Source organism: Cervus canadensis, chromosome 24 (genome assembly GCF_019320065.1).
Source record: "Cervus canadensis isolate Bull #8, Minnesota chromosome 24, ASM1932006v1, whole genome shotgun sequence".
In the NCBI taxonomy this organism is placed as follows: Eukaryota; Metazoa; Chordata; class Mammalia; order Artiodactyla; family Cervidae; genus Cervus; species Cervus canadensis.
The window spans coordinates 40,577,284-40,600,323 of record NC_057409.1 but is presented as its reverse complement, the minus strand read 5'-3'; the positions used below and the strand labels follow the sequence as shown (position 1 = coordinate 40,600,323).

The window sequence follows — 23,040 nt, the reverse complement described above, 5'->3', positions numbered from 1 at the left end:
GAGTGATCAACTTCTGTAAGGTGTCACAGCTGGTAAGCAATGAAGCCAGGATTTGAACTCAGTTACACTTAACTTGGATGCCTGGGCTCTAAACCATTAGGCCTTTCTTTGCAAGTGAGATTTATTAATTTCCTATTCTCATCTCTAAAAATAGAAGACCCATCATTCTTTCTTCTTTCCTGTTTAAAATTTAACGTTCACTCAGGACCCACTCAACTCTTGCCTGCTCCAGAGAGCTGTCATTTTTTTTTTCCTAACTCTTTCTCTGAATTCTTAAAGCAGTTACTTTTGGTATCACCAGTTTTAGCACAGAATCGTATACCCTTGTGGGTACCTATTGAGTGAGAACTTTTTCCCACTCTAATCAGATTGCAAGCCTTTGCAGGGTCATACCTTATATATCTTTGGCTTCCTGCTCACCACTTAGAATGTGTAGGTGTGGAGTAAATCCAAGATGGGTGATGTAGATGCATAGCATTAGAGAAATCTGGCTGAACCTCAGAAACACATCGATCTCCATGATTGATTTAACTGATCTTACAAAGTAGGCATGTTCACCTTTCCTACATCAAAAGATTGAATGAATGGATGAACAAAAGTACAAATGAATACTTCAAGTGTAAATGAATAGAAGTGCAAATAAATGTTTGGTTTGAGTAGCACAATAGAATAGGGATAAAAATATTTCAGGAGAGTGTAGAATATAGCACTCATTATATTCACTTTCACTTACCCAAACTAGTCTTTCTCATTTGAAAGTGCTTGGAGAAGTTTCATAATAATGAACAGATTTAAGAAAAAGAGTCAAATGCAGAATATACAGAAGGGCCAAGGGCTTTAATTTCATTACATAGAAGAGGGAAAGCCGTTGTTTAGAACTTGAAGAAAAGGGCTGTGTGCTTTATTTCCTAATTGGAGGAATCTATGAATAAATTAGGCAATCACTTGACATAATTGATTTAGATCATGTGAATTCCCTTGCTCTGCCAGAGAGGGTTAATTAGATCAGATTGTGTGGCCCTTCCTAGTCTTCTGTCACTGACATTTCCCCCCTTTGTATTTTTCTGTCATTTCCCTTTGTTATTTTCTTTTTAGTCTCAAGAAGTACATCCTTTTATCTATATTTTAATTTATAAAAAGTTTTTTTCCTTTTGTTTGTTAGATTAGAAAAGCTGAAGATAAATATTTCTCTAACAAAAAACTGTGTTCTTATTTATGAATCCCCTTTTCATTTTCCATAAATCTATTTGCAGGAGAGTAAGGTTGTCTGTGCATAAACCTCGTGCCATGGGAATTATATTCAAAACACACTTGAACTGCTTGCTTTTACCTGCAGCAACACAAAATTGAATTGCATTAGTATAGAGCGATTTGATTGCACGTGAGTTGTCACAAATGTTGCGTAAGCTAAATATTGAGAGATTTTGCTCTCCTTGGGTCATATAGTATTAGTCATTGTGACAAATACCTCAAAGTAATACCAAAAAAAAAAATTGAACCAAAGAATATGATTGACTTAGAATAAATTGAAAATATTCTACATAGTTTTAACACTTGGTACAGGCTCACCCATTACAGCTTCATAAATTATGCCTTTTTTACGAATTATCCACAAAGCAGATTTTGTATTTAGGTTTAACCAAAGACTTTATTAATACAAGTGCAATCTTCTACAGCTTTATATGTTAAGACAATTGAGGCGCCTTAAAGAGTTCCATAGTCACGTAACCTAATGTAGATAGTATCCAGCATAGCTACTTGGTAGTGTTAGATGTATTAGTTAACACACTTCAATGGGCTAAATTAACTAACCTCTTAGATATCTAAATCTATATCCATGTTAAAAAAAAATACTTAAAGGGCTTATCTATGACCTTGCCATAATTTGGAGATGATGTTGTATTGAAAATGTGGTCACAAAGTCATTAAGGGAAAGAATTTCTAAAGACAGCTCAGTCTAATTGTCCGCCCCACTGGACAAAAATGATGATAGGCCTCATCATTAATGGACTGGGAATATTGTGTTTGTAAAAGAATGCAATAGTCTTAAACATGTGTTCAATATATTGTTACCATGTACTTTTCTAAGCATGTTTTAGAAGATTCATTTGAAAATAAAATGCTAGTGTTAAGAGAAATATGTAGAGAAGATTACTTGAGTGGAAAGAAACTTTTTTTCTTATGCTGGCGAAGAGATTAACTATGGATAATATGTGTGAAACTAGGAAGTTCATTTTGGATTGCATACGTGCTCAGTCATGTCTGACTCTTGGTGACCCTTTGGACTGTAGCCTACCAGGCTCTTCTGTCCATGGGATTCTCTAGGCAAGAATGCAGAAATAGGTTGCCATTTCCTCCTCCAGAGGATCTTCCCAACCCAGGGATCAAACCAGCATCTCCTGCATTGGCAGGTAGACTCTACCATTGAGCCACTGGGAAAGCCCCTCATTTTGGGTTACATTATTCTTTTTTAATCCAACATCTTGAAAAGTTAATTAATTTAGAAAATCCAGCATTCTTAGAATAGGATTAAGAGACTTTAAGAGATACTTGATAATCTCACTAGTATCCACATGTTCTGTGTTCAGAGAATAAAGGAATAATTATAAAATACATGACAAAGGATTATCATCTTTAATACAGGAAGAGTTCTTATTAGTAATTAAAAAACATTTCAGGACAAAATTAGAAATATATATGATCAGACAGTTCACAAAAGCAAAGAGAAATTTAATTGACCAATATATATTAAATATATTCAGCCTCACAATCAATAAGGAAATTAAGATTTTATATTGTCATACCTTAGAAAATGTTGAAAATACACAAGCCTGACAACATATGTGTGTTGTATTTTTAAGCTGATGCTTCTTTACTGCAAGGCAATGTGGTAATTGTATAAGGCACCTTACGACCATTTTAGTCTTTTATCTAGTCATTGCATTTTGAAGAACTATCCTATAAATAAATAAAGATTTGAGCAATAATTAAGTTCAAGAATTTTTAACTGTTGTTTCTGTTCAGTCGCTTAGTCATATCTGACTCTTTGTGACGCCATGGACTGCAGCACGCCAGGCTTCCCTGTCCTTTACTATCTCCCTGAGTTTGCTCAAATTCATGTCCATTGAGTCAGTGATGCTGTCCAACCATCTCATCCTCTGTCATCCCCTTCTCCTTCTGCCCTCAACCTTTCCAAGCATCAGGGTCCTTTCTAGTGAGTCAGCTCTTCACATCTGGTGGTCACAGTATTGGAGTTTCAGCTTCGGGATCATCCTTCCAGTGAATATTCAGGGTGAATTCGTTGAGGATGGACTGGTTGGGTCTCCTTGCAGTCCAAGGGACTCTCAAGAGTCTTCTCCAACACCACAGTTCAAAAGCATCATTTCTTCAGTGCTGAGCCTTCTCTATGTTCCAACTCTCACATCCGTACATGACTACTGGAAAAAACATACGTTTGACTATATGGACCTTTGTAGACAAAATGATGTCTCTGCTTCTTAACATGCTGTCTAGGTTTGTTATAGTTTTTCTTCCAAGGAGCAAGCATCTTGTAATTTTGTGTCTGTGGTCACTGTCCACAGTGATTTTGGAGCCCAAGAAGATAAAATCTGTCACTGTTTCCACTGTTTCCCCATCTATTTCCCACTTTCCCATGAAGTGATGGGACTGGAGGCCATGATCTTAGGTTTTTGAATGTTGAGTTTTAATGCAGCTTTTTCACTCTCTTCTTTCACTTTCATCAAGAGGCTCTTTAGTTCCTCTTCGCTTTCTGCCATAAGGGTGGTGTCATCTGCATATCTGAGGTTGTGGATATTACTCACAGTAATCTTAATTCCAACTTGTGAGTCATCCAGCTCAGCATTTTGCATGTGTACTCTGCATGTAAGTTCAATAAGCAGGGCGACAATATACAGTCTTGATGTACTCCTTTCCCAATTTTGAACCAGTCTGTTGTTCCATGTCTGGTTCTAACTATTGCTTCTTGACCTGCATACAGGTTTTGCAGGAGACAGGTAAGGCGATCTGATATTCCCATCTCTTTAAGATATTTCCACAGTTTGTTGTGATCCACACAATCAAAGGCTTTAGCATAGTCAATAAAGTGGAAGTAATTTTTATTTTAAATTCCCTTGCTTTTTCTATGATTGAGCAGATCTTGGCTATTTGATCTCTGGTTCCTCCGCCTTTTGTAAATCCAGCTTGCACATCTGGAAGTTCTCGGTTCATGTACTATTGAAGCCTGGCTTGAAGAATTTTGAGCATAATCTTGCTAGTGCGTGAAATGAGTGCAATTGTTCAGTAATTTTTAAGTTCACTAGTGAACTTAATTTTCCAGCAATAAGAGGTTTAGTGAAAATATAGGCTGATAGATATGATAGGCTATTATGCAACCAATAAAAATCTTCAGACTAATGACATGAGATGTTAATGATAAAATATTTGAAGAATACAATGTACAGTTTTGTATGTGTGCATTTATAAATATGTGTGTGTCTATACATACATAAATAATACAAGGATATTTGTCAAAATGTGAACATTGATTTTTCTCCTAGTGGAAATTTCAGGGATCATTTTTATCATATTTCTACATATTTTAAATCTTCAAATATATATTATACTTACAATTAGAGTAAAATCAATTGGCATCATTAAAATAATTTAAAAATAGAATTTAAAAAGCAGGTAATGGTGTCCATGATAGAAATGGGGATTTTAATTAGGAAAAAGGATGAAGATGGTGCAGGGTGGATTGGCTGACCTCACATCATTGAGGACTCTCATGTGAAATGGAAGATTAAAAAACTTATGAACAGAGTGATATTTATTAACAGATTTTTGGGTTGACACAAAAAGCTATTTCCTATCAGTTAGAATGGTACTCGATAGAGCACATTCTACTACAATGCTCATAAAACTCTACCAGCAGTGATTTTATATATATATATATATATATGTATATATATATATATATAAAACATGAAGTCTGGATAGGGGTAATTCAGTGTCCCAGTAAAGCCATCAGAGACCCAGACTCCTTCTCTTTTTCCATTCTTTCATTCTCTATTTTTTGGGCTTTGTCATCATATTTGTTACTGCGGTGTCGAGATGGCCACTGTATCTTCAGAAATATTATCCATGTTCCAGGCCCCTCTCCCCCGCCCAAAAAAAAGATGAGGGATGGGGAAAAGGCAAAAGACTGTACCACCTTTTTTTATATCAGGATATCCAATATTGTCTAAGAAGTGCTGCCCAGAAAACTTCCACTTTTAGCTCATTGACCCGGCTATAACATGTTACATACCTTGCAATCAGAAAGTAGCTAGTGAAGACACGGCTGTTAGTGACACTGGATCAGCCAGCTGACAGTGTCTGCCTTAGTCATCCTCCTGTAAGGCCGTATGCTTCTGGTCACTGCTTGCATGCAGAAATGCAGGGAAGCCTCGTGTGAGCTGGCAGAAGTTCCAAGTTCTTTTAGATTTTAGTCTTTAGAGAATATTACTCCAATCTTATTCAAGTAGAATTGTAGAGTCAGTAAAAATGTAGTAAGAGAGAAGTGACCTGATTCTCTACCTATGGTCAAATTCAAGTCTGACCAACTACTTTGAAGCTGAAGAAGAGGATGAGGAGTCAGAGTTGCTTGAGACAATGATGGTGCCATTTTCAAACTGAAAAATCTAGTGAAGGCACAACATATGGAAAGGAGATGCCTATCATTGAACATCAATACATCATTTTTTTTTTCATTTTAATGGTTCTAAGATGATGGATTTCAGGTTTATAGTTTCATGTCCTGAATTGTTGAAACAGTTCCTCTGATTAAAGCTGGCAATAGTTTTTTTTTGTTTTTTTTTTTTTCCTATCAGCCATTCTAGGCACAAGGCTTAGAGCCTGTGTTTTACAAAGACCTGCCGAAGTATCCTGGACCTGAAAAAATTACTATCTTTAAACTATAAGAATAAAACCAGAAGTTTGAAATTCTTAAAGACCATCTCTGGAATGTAAAATTATGCCAGTGTTATTGTTTATTAAATTTAAAATTTATTTTTAAATATGAATAATTGCATTTGTATTGGAGGATTTTTTCCCCCAGTTGACAAGAAATCCTAGGTATGCACAAAACTTGCTTAAAAAAAAATCAGCCAATTGTTACTAAGTGAGAAATTGACACCCAAATAATTTTAAATCAGTTTTTCTAAATCTCTTCCAAAGTTTTATAACAAGAAGCTATATTTAATATAAGAATTAAAGTAGCAACAGCAGGGAGGGGTATGATATACTGTAAATTAAGTCTACTGCTTTTCCTTTTTCCCTTCATTGGTTGGTGGCCACTGAAGCCTCCAAAGAAATCCCTGATCTAAGGGGAAGAGGTTGAAAAATCACTTTCTGTGAAGTCACTTTGGAGACTGGGTCTGGTAACTTTCTATTTTTCCTATTAATGTTTTCTATTAGCTCAACCTTGTTCAGGATTCTTACTAAATTTCAATATCTTCCAAAAGATAGTGGACATTTAATATGTATGTGTAATCACCCGTTCTGCAAAGAGGAGCCTGATTTAAATGAGCTCATCTAATAGACCAGTATAAAATACCAGATCATTTCACTAGAGTGCATGCAGAACTTTGTGATCTATTTAAGTGAACAATTGTATGCTCTGAATTGGAGAGACAGCACATAAACCCCCAAATTAATATCCTCTAATAAACAATGAGTCTGGATGACAACTTTTCAAAATCTATTACATACTAGTAGCCTTGGTTTTGCACAGTTTGCATATTAAGCAGATGATAGTAGCGTCTGGGCAGAAATATATTTCTGTTCATGCCAGACCAGAAATCTTTTGCTAGTACTTATTGTAGCCAAGAACAGAAGCAACTATGCAATCCCCAGCCAGAAGTCACATGCCAACATTAATTAATGCACAAATAAACTGAGTTTCTGTCCTAATGTGAAGTCCATAAGCTCTAGGGGAAATGCACATGAAAATCCTAGGTAGCTCAGGTTACTAGATCTTGAGGGTTATGTTTCAATTCTGGGCTGGCCAGTTAACTTCACAGGAAGAGACACTGCCTAGAGATGGGAGAGTAAGCCAACCCACAAGCACCTAAAGGGAACAGGGATGGTGTTCAGTAATGTAAGCTCGGAGCATGACTCGGGTATAGAAGGCTGACTTATCAGATGTATAAGTGACACACAGCTCAGTGGGTTAGCTAATGTGTGGATGACAGAATAAGGATTCAAAAAGATCTCAACAGGGAGAACTGATGAGCTGCAATTCAGAAGATTAAATTTAATAGGGATAAATGTAAATTCCTAAAGCAACTTCCTTCTCCTGTCTTACTCCCATCCAATTCATTTTCCACGCTGCAGCCTGGGTGATCGTTTTAAAACATAAATCCGATCATGTCACTTTCTTGCTGAAAATCCCTTAGCAGTGTCCCATTGCCTTGAGGATAAAGACAAAACTCATTAATGTGGCTTCTGAGATTCGCCATGACTGACCCATTTCTTTCTCCTACACTCAGTCTCTCACTAGGTGCTCTCTGTACAGAAGAGCTTTAGATTCTATGTGTGGGATTCTGTTTGGGGGTTTTCATGTTTCCTGTGTCCAAACACTAGCTTCATCCATCCCTGTATATCTCCAGGTCTCAACTTAAAGCCATCGGGAAGACTCAGTCTATAAACTAGGTCCAGTCTCTGCATTTCCCATTGCCCCAGATCCCTGAGCATCCTTCTTTCATTCAACAGATATTTATCAAGTGCCTACCATGTACCAATAGGCTTCCCTCATAGCTCAGTTGGTAAAGAATCTGCCTGCAATGTGGGAGACCTGGATTCAATCCCTGGGTTGGAAAGATCCCCTGGAGAAGGGAAAGGCTACCCACTCCAATATTCTGGCATGGAGAATTCCATGGAGTATAGTCCATTGGTTCACAAAGAGTCGGACACAACTGAGCAACTTTCACTTTCACATGTACCAGGCACTGTTCTAGACCTTAAAGACAAAACAGTGAACAAAGCAAAGCCCACATCCACATGAACTTTTGTTCTAATTAGGGAAGATGTGAGTGATGAGTGCTTTTAGAAAAATGAACCAAGGTGAAGGAACAGTAATAGAGTTGGGGTTTGTAACAGAGTAGGGGCTTCCTACCTTAGTGGCCAGGGAGCAGCTCTGTGATAATCCTTTATCTGTAGAGATGCGAGTAAAGGAAGGCATTGAACTACATGGGGGAAGACCCCCTAATGAGGGCCACAGTTGGCATATTTGTGGAACTGCAGTGAGGCCAGGATGGATGAAATACCCTGAGCAAGGAGAAGGCCATGCAGAACAAGGTCGGAAAGACCCCTGCAGAGCAGGACTTGCAGAGTCTAGCAAGTTTTCAGATTTTCTTCTAAATGCGATCAGATCAGGAGGCTTTGAGTCAAGAGACTGTCATGATAAGCTTTTTGTTTTGTCTTTTGTCTTATAAGGATTATAGTAGTTTCTATGTGGAATATAGACAATAGAGACTTAGTACAGAATCCCAGAGTTGAGTCAGGGGTTATTACATCTGTCAAGGTGAGAGCTGAAAGTAGCTTGGATGAGGAAGGTTTGCAAAATACTGCATGCCTTGTCTGCGGTTAGTTGCATGGTAGAAACCCTGCTGGTGCAGGGCTCAAGACTGCCTTGTTCACTTCCACAATCCACATGCCCAATGTGATGTCTGGCCTACCACTGACTCTCTATAAATATTTGTCGGACAAAGATACTCAACAACAGTTACTGTAAAAAGGACTTCAGGATTTTTGTTAACTGTACATGTGATGAACTAATAATTGTCCAGTTTGGCTGCCAAAATCTAATACTGTCTTAGGTTGCATCAAAAAGTTGGCAGCGGGAGGTGAAAAAGAGATGTGAGTCCCAGAACACACCATGCTGCTTCTACTTAACTCTATACTATTGACCTGATCCTACACCATTTTTCCCTGTCTTCTAATAATGGTGGCCATCAGTTGCAAGACCACACACTTGATTCATTTGTGGTTCTCTCTTTTGCTTCATTCCTGTGTTCAAGCAATAAATTCTCTGTGATGTCACTCTGATTTTTCTTCATTCCTCCCTTTTCTACTGCTCTGACATCATCTGAACAGTAGTCTATGCCTCTCCTTGGTAACAATTTCCAGGTGAAGGAGACTTGAAACAACTTATGACAGCTCTATTTCTTTCTTTTGAGAGCATCCACAGCCATTTTTAAGAGACACCATGTGCTCTTTCTCCGGGTTTGTTATGAAGTTCTACTTTAGGTGGTAGTGGTGGCTAGTGAAATATGTGGTTCTTGATGGTAAAGCTATTAGCAAAATCTTACCTCTCAGACTCACATAGTAGAAGGAATGTGTGCTTTGAAGTCAGGAATCTCTAGATCCTGGCCATCCCACTTGCTCACTTTATGCCACAACTCCTCTGAGCCTCAAATTCCTCCTCTGTAAAGTGAAGGTAATAGTATTTACATGGCTTTTGTGATGATTAAATAGGATAACATGTATTGAAATGCTTGGCATGATTTCTGATACATATAAGTAGGTAGTAAGTTTTAGTTTCTTTCCTCCTTATCCCTGTTAAAGATGGAATCACTCTATGGAAATATACATTATAAATAGTGGAATTAGAGGTGTGTTTTTTCACTGGTTAATAGTGAATAATGGCAATGTATTGTGTGACTTAAATGGTAGTCTGTGCCCTTTTTTTCCCTATTCTTTAATCAACATTGATTTCTTGCTGATAACAGAAAAACTTACCAAGATTCTAGGAAACCTGAGAGTTTCCATTGTCTGAGTAGTGGAAACAGTCCAACCCTAGGGTAGATCCCAAGAATTCACAGGGAAGGAAGTTTCATGGGAGGGATCTCACACAGCCATCTTTCCTCTGTCTTAGATTAACAAATGAGAGAGAGAGACTTCATATAACTAACTTGAGGACCTTTGTAATTTGTAAAGATGAATAAAATAATAATAATAAAATAAAATAATATCTTTGCCTTCACTGAAGTTGCCCACAAATCAACATAACACCATTTAGGCAAACCTAAAGTGTTTTAGGGAGGACAGAAATAGAATATCCTACAAAGAAGTGGATATGGTGGGGAGCTTGACCCGGAGAAATATAGTATTTACATATGAGAAGTTTAAGGCATTTCCAGCTAAGGATAAAGACAATGGGCAGAAACAAGGAATCATTCTAGACAATGTGAATAAAAAGTGAATAGAGGGAAATGCAAGGAGAAAGGTTAAAAAAGAGTTCAAACTTGAATTTAAAGACTAAGGAGACTTATTTTCTAGGCAGTTGAATTTAGTGAAAGTCTAGTTAGGAGGACTCTTTGAAGGTGGTTCTGTGACAGTTGCTCATGAAGGTAGTGGGTGTGCTATCAGGACAGGGGAATAGCCTGGGCCTAGATATGGTTTCCTTTTAGTCCACCAGCTTAGCTGTATTCTGTTCATGGTCCTGTATTTCCAAAAAATAATTGTTTTTAATTCCTTATATTCAGCATTGATTCCATGATATCTTTATATAGGAGACAAACGGGTAAACAGATTTTCAAAGAATTATACTGAAATACTTTCCCACAAAGAAAATTCTAGCTCCACATGGCTTTTTTGGTGAATTCTGCTAAGCATTTTGTAGGAGGAAATAATGGGAATTCTACAGAGACATTTCCAGATAAATAAAAAGAAAGGAATGCTTCCCCAACTATGATACCAAAGCCAGACAGAGACACAGAAGAAAGAAAACTTTAGATTGACGTTCTTCATAAACTGGTATAAAATTCTTTTTAAAAATTTAGGAAGTTGAACTCAACAATGTGTAAAAGAAGATTATGATGAAGTAGAGTTTATCTAGGAATGTAAGGTCGGTTTAACATTTGAAATCAATCCGTGTAAGCCACATATTAACAAACTAAAAAAGAAAAATTGTGTGATCACATCAGTATACACAGAAAAGTGTGTGACAGAATTCAGTATCATTTAATGAAGGATACAAATTTAAATTATGGTATTTGGGGGTGAATTTTTGATAATGTTTTTAAAGTAAGAAGAGTATAAAGGGCAGAATTCAGGGTTGTGGTTACATCTGAGTGAGGGAAAGGAGTGAGATTGGAGGGGAACAACCACAAACCTTCAAAGTAAAATAATGTTCTTTACTCAAACTCACTGATTAGTAGACCGTGTTTGCTTTATTTTTGTTTTTTATATCTTAAACATATAAAGATTTTAATGTTTCAGTATTTCCTAAAAGCAGTTTTTAAAGTTAGGTTTCCTTTTCATTTTTGTCTGAAATTTTGATGTAGCAAAAAGACATCTATTTACTCTATTTACAGCTTTGGAAATTCATATTTGTGTACTGAAAGGAGTACCCTCTGTGCTAAGTACTCAGTGTTTTTGTTAATGTAACGTGAAATTTTCTGTAAACACAGTGAACTTCTCTTTCAAGTGTCATTACCACATGAAGAACAATGGTGAAATTAGTGCCAGCAAACCCAAAACTAAATACAAAAGCACTAATAACACATTGATTAAAAATACAAAATGAGTTGTGATTAGACTACCAATTATATTTTTTCTACACTTCACTACTCAAAATTTAAGTAAGTTTATATTTATTCTAAACAGTTCTACTATGTTGTGGTCTTTATTTAGATCTATCCCAGAATTTAACTCCAGTCACCTTCTTCTGACCTTTCCTGGCTAAGAACATGTATACAAATTGCACCATAAGAATTTTACTAGGTATCTATACACTTTTGTCACAACATTTATATAACCATATGTATATCATGATAAACGTTCATTGGTCTAGAAGCTTTTGCTGAAAGGATATATCCAGATTGCTGCTTCCTTTCCTTTACTCTTACAAATGATGCATTTGTTCACTCAGCAAACATTAAGAGTACCTACTAAAGATTGGGCATGATTCCCAAAACAAGACACACCCCTTCCTTAAGGTGTACACAATTTAATGTGAAACAGAACCATACACAAATAATTGATATATTTACAAATTTAGTCCCTAAGTTCAAATTGGAGATGTGAGAAAATGATGTGGAAAAGAGGACATTTGAATGGAGTCTTAAAGCATGTTTTCCTAGCAGGATAATAGATGCATTTTTATTATGAGTCAGAAGAAACTGCATGTGCTGTTTATACATTGTACAGATGCATGACGTTGCACAGCCTGTTCAGAAACATAACTTGTGATATGATAGAGTGCAGAGCACCTAGCAGAAGTGGTAGGGTGTGAAAGACAGGCATTATCCATCTTTGAGTACATGCTTCTACTGGAGTCCGTGATAAGTTTTTGTATTCTCTAAGTTGTCTCATATTCTCTGGTAGGGAGCATTATCTACATTTTACAGATAAGTTCAGTAAGATTGAAAATGACTAAGTAATTAGTCCCTGAACACACATATAATTGTGGGCTTCCCTGGTAGCTAGAGACACGAGTTTGATTCCTGTGTTGAGAAGATCCCCTCAAGAAGGAAATGGAAACCCACTCCAATATTCTGGAAGTTGCCCTATAACATTAGAAGAAAACTTCAGTTGTTGTGTTCTGATTAGCTTATTGTCAGAGTAGCAACACATCTAAGGAAGAACAGGGTGCTTTGCAGGCAGCTAACTAAGAGAGATGGTGAGAATACTTGTGTCATTATCTCCTACTGATCACCTAGCCCATTTTTCAGCAGATGCCTTACTTTGTATTTTTATTTCACTTTTTTTTCAAGAGTTGGAAGAATTTTTCAACACGTAAGAATTTATAGTGCTGAAAACCCAAAAAAGTCTCCCTAAGGAGAAGCAGTATGCCAAATAGTCATCGACATAAGAAAACAGTATAAATTAATGCAGCAATACTTCATGGTTGTGAAGGAGGGAACTTAATTTACAACTTGAAACAGGTTTGTGTTCCTTAGAAATTCTGAAAGTCAGTCAGTGGCACAGAAATTGATCTGCTGAAGGAGAAGAAAATTGATTCTTAATATTAGCAACCACATCATTTTTTTTTAAATTCTGAAGGAACAACTTTTAGAAACAAGTTTATTAGCTATTAAGTAATTATTTGATATTTAGTTTCCTGGTAAACTATCCAAAAAGACATATTTATGGCCTCATTAGAAGATGGATTTTTATTGTGCCAAACATCATCTTCCAAACAGCAGTCTCTATTATGTCAAAGACAGGGAAATCTGAAGTTAAATGAAATAGAGCTGTTTGTGTGAAAGACAAGCATTGCATCATGTTATAGAACTCTGCTTTGCATCAAAGTGTCTCAATGTGAAGTAGTGGGAATCTGAACACATTTGCATATTCCCCATTTGTGACATAGTGTTGGCATTCTCAAAAAGAATAACTGTAGCTGATGGCAATTTTTATCTGAAAAGATTTGTGCATGTTAGCAATATACCATCTTCTGTCAGCATAAGAAGAGCATATGGGGTCCATTAGCTCACCAAATCTGCCACTGTTCTGCAAATTTTTATTAAGCAAGTGAAGTCCCTAATAGTCACTTATGTTATAAAATGTGTATCAAATGCTATCAATAAGCAAGGGGATTATTTTCCCCCAGTGAGAGTACATTTGAAGTGTATAAGAAGGCTTGACAAAAGAATAAAACATTTTAAGTGATCACTATATTAATATAAATGTGTCCTACTGAGAAGCCAATGTATGTCTTACATGGACTTTGATGTTTGCCACTAAGTTCTAAAAGCACCATATTTTTCACATATTTTCTTTCTTTATGGTTTCTCTCAATTCTAACAGTGAACGTGGTTGAAATTAACCAAAAGACACAGTGCGTTTATCCACATTTTTAAAAAAGGTTCCATTGGTGATGGGTAGTTGGTAGACCTTTGATTGGCTTCAAAGGTCTACAACCAAAACAACTGGAGACATAGGCCATCAGCTTGCTGTGTTTCCTAAGCAAGTCTTCCTGATCCAGAGGACATGCCAGGAAATTATACAAGCATCCAAACCAAAGAGAGCCTGCCTTATGGAAACCCTTACAACAATTAAATCAAATGGTGTCCATTGATCCTGAGTCGAATGCCAGGAAGCAGGAGCTTAATATAGAAATCCCATTATCTAGAGAAATCTCAGGAGAGGCAAGTCCACAGTGCCCTCTAAATATATAATAGCAGTTATAATAAAAATATCTATGAATTTCATCTTCAGAAGGACTCAGCATTTCACTGATACTTCTTCAACTACTATAGTAACCGTTTAGAGTAATCAAGAGCAAATAGTACCAGTCCTTGGATAAAAGTGAAGGATAAGAGAGGGAGCGTAATATGCTCTGGAAACTTCAAGGAAGGAAGAAAGGAAGAGGAGAGGGGAAGAAGGGAGGCAGAGTGAGGAGAAGGAAAATGGAGAGGTAGCGAAAGAGGAAGAAAGGGAGGAAGAGAAGGCAGTCTATCATTAGAACAAGAACAAGAAATTTTGGCACCTGTTCCATCACCACCCTCTTCCTTGATACTTTTGGTACCTTACTTGCCATTTTGGAACGGAAGACTTTTCCACCACCAGGCTCACTCATTTTCAGCCTCTTGTAAATAAGCTCTTAGTTTAAAATGACATACCTGTCATATTAATATTGCAACTAATTTTGTTCCCATTGCTATGCTATCTAAATAACATGCAAGAAATGACTAGACTTAAGCTCCAGCTCTGAGAGAGAACTTTATAGTAGCTTTAAGGTGGTGTGAGTGATAAAGGAAGTTGAGTATTAATTATAACACTTGTCATTTAAAAAAAAAAAAAAAAAGCTTGGTGGTGTATGTAATTTTACCTCATTTTCTCATTTGCTACTGTTATTTAAATCACTTCCCAGCACTAAGCATGTGCATAAAAGATGATTGTTCCCAATTTAACCTTTTAAATAAAATGTATTCTATTAATTAAGTCATTACAGTTCCCTCCATTTTCTATTATGTTTATTCATTTATCTTCTGTCCTAAAGATAGACATCTGTGTCAGTGAATATTTGGAGAAAGACCCCTAATTTTTATGCCTATCACCCATTTGGATGTTCTACACTGTTTTTTGAAATAGTTTGTTAGTGTTCTAAAGAATTTGAAATTGTCGGTTAAAATAATGAGTATTCCTACTAAAAATAGTAGATAGTATTCAGCCAAAAAGTTATCATGTTCAGCCTAACGTGCCTGGGGGACCTCCAGTACTTATATTGGCTTAGATTTAATGGTGTAACTTATGGCTGTTAGAAAAAGATAAAAACAAAAAATAAGATCCTACCCTTGTGTGAATTCCTTTTTAAGAATAACTACACGAAATGAGACTGCATATATGGTTTGAATACCATATGTTTTTTGCCTTTCTTCTACTACAAAATAAACTCAGAGCCAGGTAAACTGAAAGGTAAAATCTGTTGTGAGTGTTGGACTATCCATTAGATAGCAACTGAAAATATCCTGTGCACTGTCTTTCCTTTATAATCCTAGGCAGGTTAAGTCAAAGCACTACCAGCGCCATCAAATTCACCACCCTTCCCACTCTCACAGTTTCCATTTATCGAAAGTTTTCATTTATTGAGAAATACATACCTGGAACTGTGCTAAGTGACTTGTAAATGGTTTTCACTCAGTTTTCACAACTCTTTGTATAATGCTTTATATTATTTTTCACATTGAGAAACTGAAGTTTAGAGGAACTTACTAACTTGCCTGGTAAATCTGGGATTTAAGTCACATCTGTCCCATTATAAGCTATTATGTTATTACATAACATTATGTAAATTTTTCTATTTAGTTTATCATTACTAATGATTTAATAACTAATATTTATTAGGCAGTTACTGTGGGCTGCCCTTGTGGCTCAGATAGTAAAGAATCTGCCTGCAATGCGGGAGACCTGGATTCGATCCCTGAGTTGGGAAGATCCCCTAGAGGAGGGCATGGCCACCCTCTCCAGTATTCTTGCCTGAAGAATCCCCATGGACAGAAGGGCGTGGCAGCCTACAGTCCATGGGGTCGCAAAGAGTCAGACATGACTGAGAGTGAGCGACGAAGCACATGTGATCCTCTACGTATTTCGCATAAACTTGTACATATAATATATAATGGTCACTCTAAGCATACCTGGAAAGCAGTATCATCCTCGTTTTAAAGATGATGAGACTGAGGTACAGATAGGTAAAATACATTTACCTAGGAAGCTCTGGTTTTACATTTATTAATAAATTTAATAAATATATTAAAATAACAAGTCAAGATTTTTATCTCAGATGATTTCTCATCTGTGTAATGGAAATGAATTATTTTAGCTTGAATCCATTGCAACTGTAGAATTCTGAATATGTTAAGCAAAATTATAGCTAACACTGTTAATATTGATCACGATAGAAAGTTTGTATTCATAAGATGTATTCTAATTAAAAAGGTAATAGTATTCTAACATAAGAGTGTTTGTCAGGGCTTTTCTTACGTTTAATTCATATTGTCAATAATTTGGAAAATCTTATAACTCTCCTATGATTCATCAGAAGTAGAGTAGAGTGATAAAAGTGCTTTGTTTAATCCTTGGCTCCTCCACTTATGAGGTATGCCCGTCTCTTTATCTGTAAAGACAATAACAACCATCATCACAGGTTACTGTGAGCCTTAAATGAATTAACAGATATAAAAGGTAGAGGGGAGAACTTGTATATCACAAGTGCCAAGTATTAGCTACTAGTAGTATTATTTTTAGTCATCATCCTTGCTTTCCACTGTTTTTTCCATTTATACAATAGATTCCACTGTAAGTTCTTTCAGAACTGGGCAAGACAGAATTTGACCCACAGTTGGAGCCTGATACATAGGGATTGGCATCTCCTACTGGAAACATGAAGTCGAATATGATTTTTAAGCAAGTTAATACCAGGGTAGTCACAAACATGTACTGTTTTTATCTAGAAAATAGAGAAATGCTTAGGAAAAGAGGGCTAGGTGGGTGTGGGAAAATTCATGAAAATTTTTGTGTAGTGACTGGATCAGTGAAATAGACTGGATGTTATAGGTAAGCAAAGGAGAGGCCTGTTACTCTGAGACCAATCGAATGTTTGGGGAAATGAAGGCAATCTTTCTGTTAGCAAATTCCCCCTTGCTTTGCGTGTACCCTTGAGCCCCCAGAGTCTCACAGACTAATGTAGACTATGACACGTGGTGAAGATTGAATGGCTACTGTTGAGTATTGAGGTGATAATCCATGCAGAGTTGCCTAAGGATTAAGAATACTTTGATTCTATGCTCATGAGAGATACTGGTTAGTAACTTTCATCGACTTCCTTTGCTTGATATTAATATCAGGGTAATGCCAGCCTCACAATGAGTTAGGAAATGTTCCCTCCTCTGAATTTTCTGAAAGAATTTCTGTAGAATTGGTAGTATTTCATCCTAAATTTTTGGTTGAATTCATCAAGGCAGTCATCTGGGTCTAGAGGTTTCTTTCTCATAAAGTTTTAACTACAAATCCATTAAAAAACAACAACAACAAGCTATGGAGCTATTAGGTTATCTCTTCCTATATAAGCTTTGGTAATTTGTGTCTTTCCGAATCATATCCATTTCATGAGAGCTGTGTTCACTTACATTTTTCCTCACTGCTGAAGCAATATCCTTCTTCCTATTCTAATGAATGCCCCTAAATTATGAAGTTTTCCACTTTGGGTATTGGGAAGGGAAACTTTATTCCCAGCCTTATGAGAACTGCAGGCACTGTGTTCTTTCCCCTTTGGGGTAGTTCTCACCCAGGTGTTGGGTAAGTTTCCTCACATCATGTGATCATTAGCATTTAATTAAATACCTGCAGGGATCCTCTGCAGATCTCAGAAAGAATTCTGTATACCTCTCTTCTCTCCAATTCTCTGACCTAAACTCTCTCTGCCCTGGTTTTCCGTGGATTTCCAGCTTCACATCCTCAGACTGGTATATTCCTGGGCTCTGCCTGTGTTCCCCTTCTTACACCACAACCTGAAGACTTTCTCCAGACAGTAAATGGGAGCAATTGTAGGAATCACCCTACTTGTTTTCCATCTCTAGAGAGTCACTGTCCTCTCTTGCCTGATGAAGATCTTATCTTTTGAATGCCATTGTTTCATGTTATATTTATTTTTAAATACATTTTTCAGAAGGAATTGTAAATTTGCTTCCTTCTGCTCCATTTTGACCAGATACAGAAATTCGATCCTTGGGGATTGAACGTATATATTGCTGTTATGCTCAAAGAGTCTTATTATATATTATACAGCTCCAGATCCTTGAGTTTAATTTCTGTTTTTGTGGCTACAGAAACAATAGTCCAGTTAAAATAAGTGAAAATATTAAAGCAATTCAAAAGAATGAAATTCTATTCACAGAAGATTTAATGAACATATATTTCTTCATAACTGTCTTTAAAATACCTACCAACAGAAATGAGATGCCCCAGGCAGGCTGGGGAAACTTTTTTCTCAAATCTTTGCCAGTAAAAGATTTCACTTATTATGAATCTATATTAATTTATTGTTCAAAAACTGGCTGATTTACAAGCTGGTCTGATCCTCGTCTCTTTTATTTCTTTGCAGTGCCAGATGAAAGTAAAGTCCATTCATTGGCTGGACACAAATCGGGTAAGAAATTCCTTGTCACACACTTTATATTCTCCTTCCTGGAAATCTCTGGCTGCGTTTGAGTAGTGGTCGGAACCTGTTTCCATCCACTTGTCACTGAAAGGCTTGCTCATTAATACATGAGATGTCTCTGACTTCCACAAAGATGAATTATTCCTTGGCCGTCTCAATAGTAGCATAATGTATGCTGACTCAAATGTTTAAGAAGGAAGAAAGGTTTCCAAAAAATAATTATAAAACCAAAAATCTTTAACCTGTACACCAGCTGAACACTTGCAGTCACAAAAAATTACGAAGAAAACCCAAGAAAGTTTGAATTTTTTTTTCTGCGATGACTATCACATTAAAGTAGCAGGACAAAGACATTCCAGAATAAGGAAAATGTGGCCATTTCTTCCTTCTCAAAAAGGTATCATCCTTCTGCCTGTCATCAAATGGGATTGGGCCGAGAAATGACCGTATTCTCTTTCTTTTAATTCATGTATGAGCTCCCTGGGGGTGCCCTAGCAAGTCCATAAGGATCTCTGAGGGTCTTCAGGCTCTTTCTGTATTTTGTGTGAGATACCTTCAGGTCGAAAATCCAAGCTTTCCTTTCATTGCCAAGTGACCTACCTTCTATTCTTTTGCACTTCCTTCAGCATCATTTATTCACATTATTTGAAAACACTTTAAGCTAGTAAGTACAGCAATAATGCCTTCCCTATAAGGGTGCATTATTTGTGGGGATAGTATCCATTTTACTCTTAGAAATACCACTCTAAACAACAGGAGGGTTATGATGTCTTGGCATCCCTTTGTTTTTGAAACAAAGAAGTCATTCCCATCACCAAGTATCTCCTGTGTTTATGGGCCAATTATGTTCCCAGCAGTAAGTGGCCTTGATGCTTCATTACTTCCATCATGTTCCAGGGCAAGATTATGATTTTTTTCCCTTTTCTTCTTTCTCTGGATTCACTAGTGATAACAGCAGGAAAGGGCTCGTTCGCAACTGTTAGATGTTTTCTTTTCTGCCCCTTCTAATAAAGAGCTTAAGAGGTTAGATCACTGTGAAAGAAAAAATTTCTATAGGAGTGATAAATGGCCACATGCTTCTTGTTCCCATCATCTTCGTCCATTAAACTCTCTACCACGGAAAGTATTTTTTGGAGTCTGAGAAGGGTTCCCATGACCAAGGAGCTCCCAAGGATAGTCTACATTTTGTTCATCTTAAATGCCTGTTACTACTTGTCCTTGGGCTTCCCTGCTGGCTCAGTCATAGAGAACCCATCTGCCAATGCAGGAGATGCGGGTTCCATCCCTGGGTTGGGAAATTTCCCTGAAGAAGGAAATGTCAACCCACGCCTGTATTCTTGCCTGGGAACTCCCATGGACAGAGGAGCCTGGCAGGCAACAGTCCATGGGGTCACAGAGAGTCAGATACAGCTTAGCAACTAAACAACAACTCCTTGTCCTTAGTTCTTTTACACATATTAGTACTTGAAGATATAAACTCTTCTGTGAACTGAGATGCACTTCAGTGTAAGAAGAGGAGGCATTTTTTAAAGAATGTTTATCAACTGGATTTTTGAAAACAACTGAATAATAAATGTTCTGCCTTTTTCCAGGAAATCAGATTTTATTCTAATCTTACTTTGTTTCCAAACAAATTGCTGTTAGCTAGTAACTAAAAATTATTGTCACTATTTTTAAATGCAAACATTATTATTATTTTAAATAAATTTAACAGTATATTTTTATGTAGTATGAAATAAAGTTATTAATAAAGAAGTACTTGAAACATGATATAATCTTCCAGATTGAAAGAAAATGGCAACAGTGGCATAATTTTAAAACTCTCAGTCAGATTAATTATGAGCTTCACATGGCAGCTTTATTTTAGCTGGTAATAGAAATATTACTAATGATCTTCATATCCCATGAAGCAAACTATTTTAAAGAAGATTTTCATTACTGATGAGCTATTATTACAATATTCACTATTCTTATAGTTTAAGTACTTTTTTATCCTATCACAACATCATCAATTCTTTCATTGGCTCTCTGTGGAACCAGGGCAAATGCTGAAAACAACCAGAAACTTGATAATTTTGAATCCAAGGAGGCATATGATTAAACACAATAAAGAGAGCTAACCAATCACCTAAAATTGTGTGCTGTGAGTTCCATTAAATGAGAGCACTCTATAAAACATTAGAGACAGTACCGAGAGAACAAAAAGCAGCCTGAAAGAAAAAGATGCTACTAAAGTCTTGAATCATAGTAATCCTCAAGAATTCTTCCCTCCCATAAAGGGCAGCTCTCTTCATCGACTGCACTTGGGTAGAACATTTTGCATGAGGCCCTGGTGGTAGCAGCAGTAACAACAGTGAAAGAGAATTAAGGGTCCTTTTGATTCTGGCAACTTCTTTCAGTCACTTTTAACATTCCCCTAATACAGAGCTATATCCTCCATCTGCTACAGTCTAGACTACTAAGCAAGTTGCCAGTTTGGATTGTAATGTATAATGTTGCCTAATCATTTACACTTATCTTGCCAATGTCAGCTTCTTTTTATTTCATCTTTCCATTCCCCTAATCCTTCCTCCAGAATTTTTGGGTGACAAAGTAGTATCTCTTTTACTAAGAAGAAAGAATATCTCTCCCTCTGTCTCTTTTTAATTATAGAAATGTGGACAGCTTTCATACTGTCCAAGACCATCAGGAAGTTAAATTAAATTGTATGTGCTGACCTAAATCTATCATCCATCCTCTTATTTGGGATGATATTCAACATTTTAATAAATTCATCTAAGTTAAAATTTCTTCTGAGTCAGCTACTTAGTGGGTAGAGAGCCATTCCGTGCCAGGTTCCATCTGTTGGCCTGGCTTGGGTACCTCCCAAGTTTGTGACAGTATTTTTGGCATCCTTTCCTTGGCTTATTCTTTAAATGGTTGATCCCTCAGAGCTCAGATCAAATCAAAGTCTTAGGTAAGATAAATCTTTCTAACATTTTTGGCCCAAAATATAGTATTCCCTCACCTCTTCTGGAATCAATCCAGTATGCGTGAGACCTCTCTAATAATCTACCTCAGGGGCTTTCCCCTGGCAGTGCATTGCATCGCATCTCACACCTTGGCAAGGAAAATGGCAGGCTGGTACTCCTGTTTATAATCTTATGAGATCCTCCTCCACATGTGAGAGGCATTAGTACTTATGGGATGGTGAGACTTACTCAGAGAAGTTAGGAACAAAATGCTTTTTGTTTGGTTCCCTTAAGAAAAAATCCTAAGTTTTAGAGAGTCTTAGAAAACCAAAAAGCTGTCCTTCACCTTGTCCCTTAACTGTCTCACTGATTTAATTCTGACAAAACTCAAGTCCTAGCAATGAGGGCAGGGATATAACTTCAGCAAAATGTGTATTTTAAATAATAAAACCATTTTTTTAATGATAAACATTCACAGGGAACATTAGAATCCATAGAAAATGACATCAAATTTGTTATAGCTTTAAAAAAACTGTGCTTTGATTTTGGCTATACACATACTTGAACAGTATGTCTGTGAAGGAATCCTTTTTTTTGCCCAATTTACTGAACTGACACTGAAACCAATAGTTTAGTGCTCCTCAGCATTCAGACAGAAAGGGCTTATAAATTTTACTTTTTTTTTTAACTGTGCCTTCATATTATTTTGTTTTGATTTACTGCTTAGAACGGTTTTAATATGTATTGACTGTCTGCAGAGATCCTTGCTGACCCAGCTCTTTAAGATGATGCAGTGCTGAAGAAAGCCGATGAGTCCTTCTTTATGAGCTCTGACATATTAATTAGCAAAATGGACTAAAAAGCTTTCCTATTTCTATTTTAATTTCTTATAGTCTCAAACACCTGTCTATACAGCTGTAAAACAGGCAAGTCTGTAAAAGTAATGGTTGGCAGCAAGTGCAGACCTTTTCTGAGCTGAGTTTATCAATTAATGAGCAAGTATTCATTAACAATCTAGGGGGAATATTTCCAGATGAGACGCCTTGCAACCACTAAGGACAGTTGGTATACACATTGCTGTTGAAGAAGCTGAAGCTCAAGACATAAGTCCTTGTTCTTGCAGTTGGTAACTCTTGGGGTTAAGATATAAATCCAGATATGGTATGGCAGATGCCATGCATTGACCATTTTATTTTCCACCAGCATATGCCTAATACCTCACCATCTCAGGAAATGAGAAGAATACAAAAGTAAGAACAGTCTAGTTGGAAGGCATGACATACACGTCAAGATACCTATAAATCCTTACTTTACCTTTTGTAATGTCAACTAGCTGAAGTAGGAACACAACAGGTATAACTTCTCTATGACAATTCCTTGAGCAGAAGAATGTCTAATCTTGATAATTTGTACATTCTTTTTTCTGCATGCATGTGTACATGTGAA

The 23,040-nt window shown here is 36.7% G+C and overlaps 1 protein-coding gene across 3 annotated transcripts in view; it reads left to right on the top strand.

The window, feature by feature from the left end:
• Positions 1-23,040, top strand: part of PARD3B (par-3 family cell polarity regulator beta) — a 1,123,961-nt gene that overhangs the window by 734,414 nt on the left and 366,507 nt on the right. For all 3 annotated transcript variants that reach the window (XM_043445039.1, XM_043445040.1, XM_043445041.1), the window contains one exon: positions 18,587-18,631. In XM_043445039.1, coding sequence (XP_043300974.1) covers positions 18,587-18,631 — 45 coding nt within the window. The remainder of the gene's footprint in view (positions 1-18,586; positions 18,632-23,040) is intronic.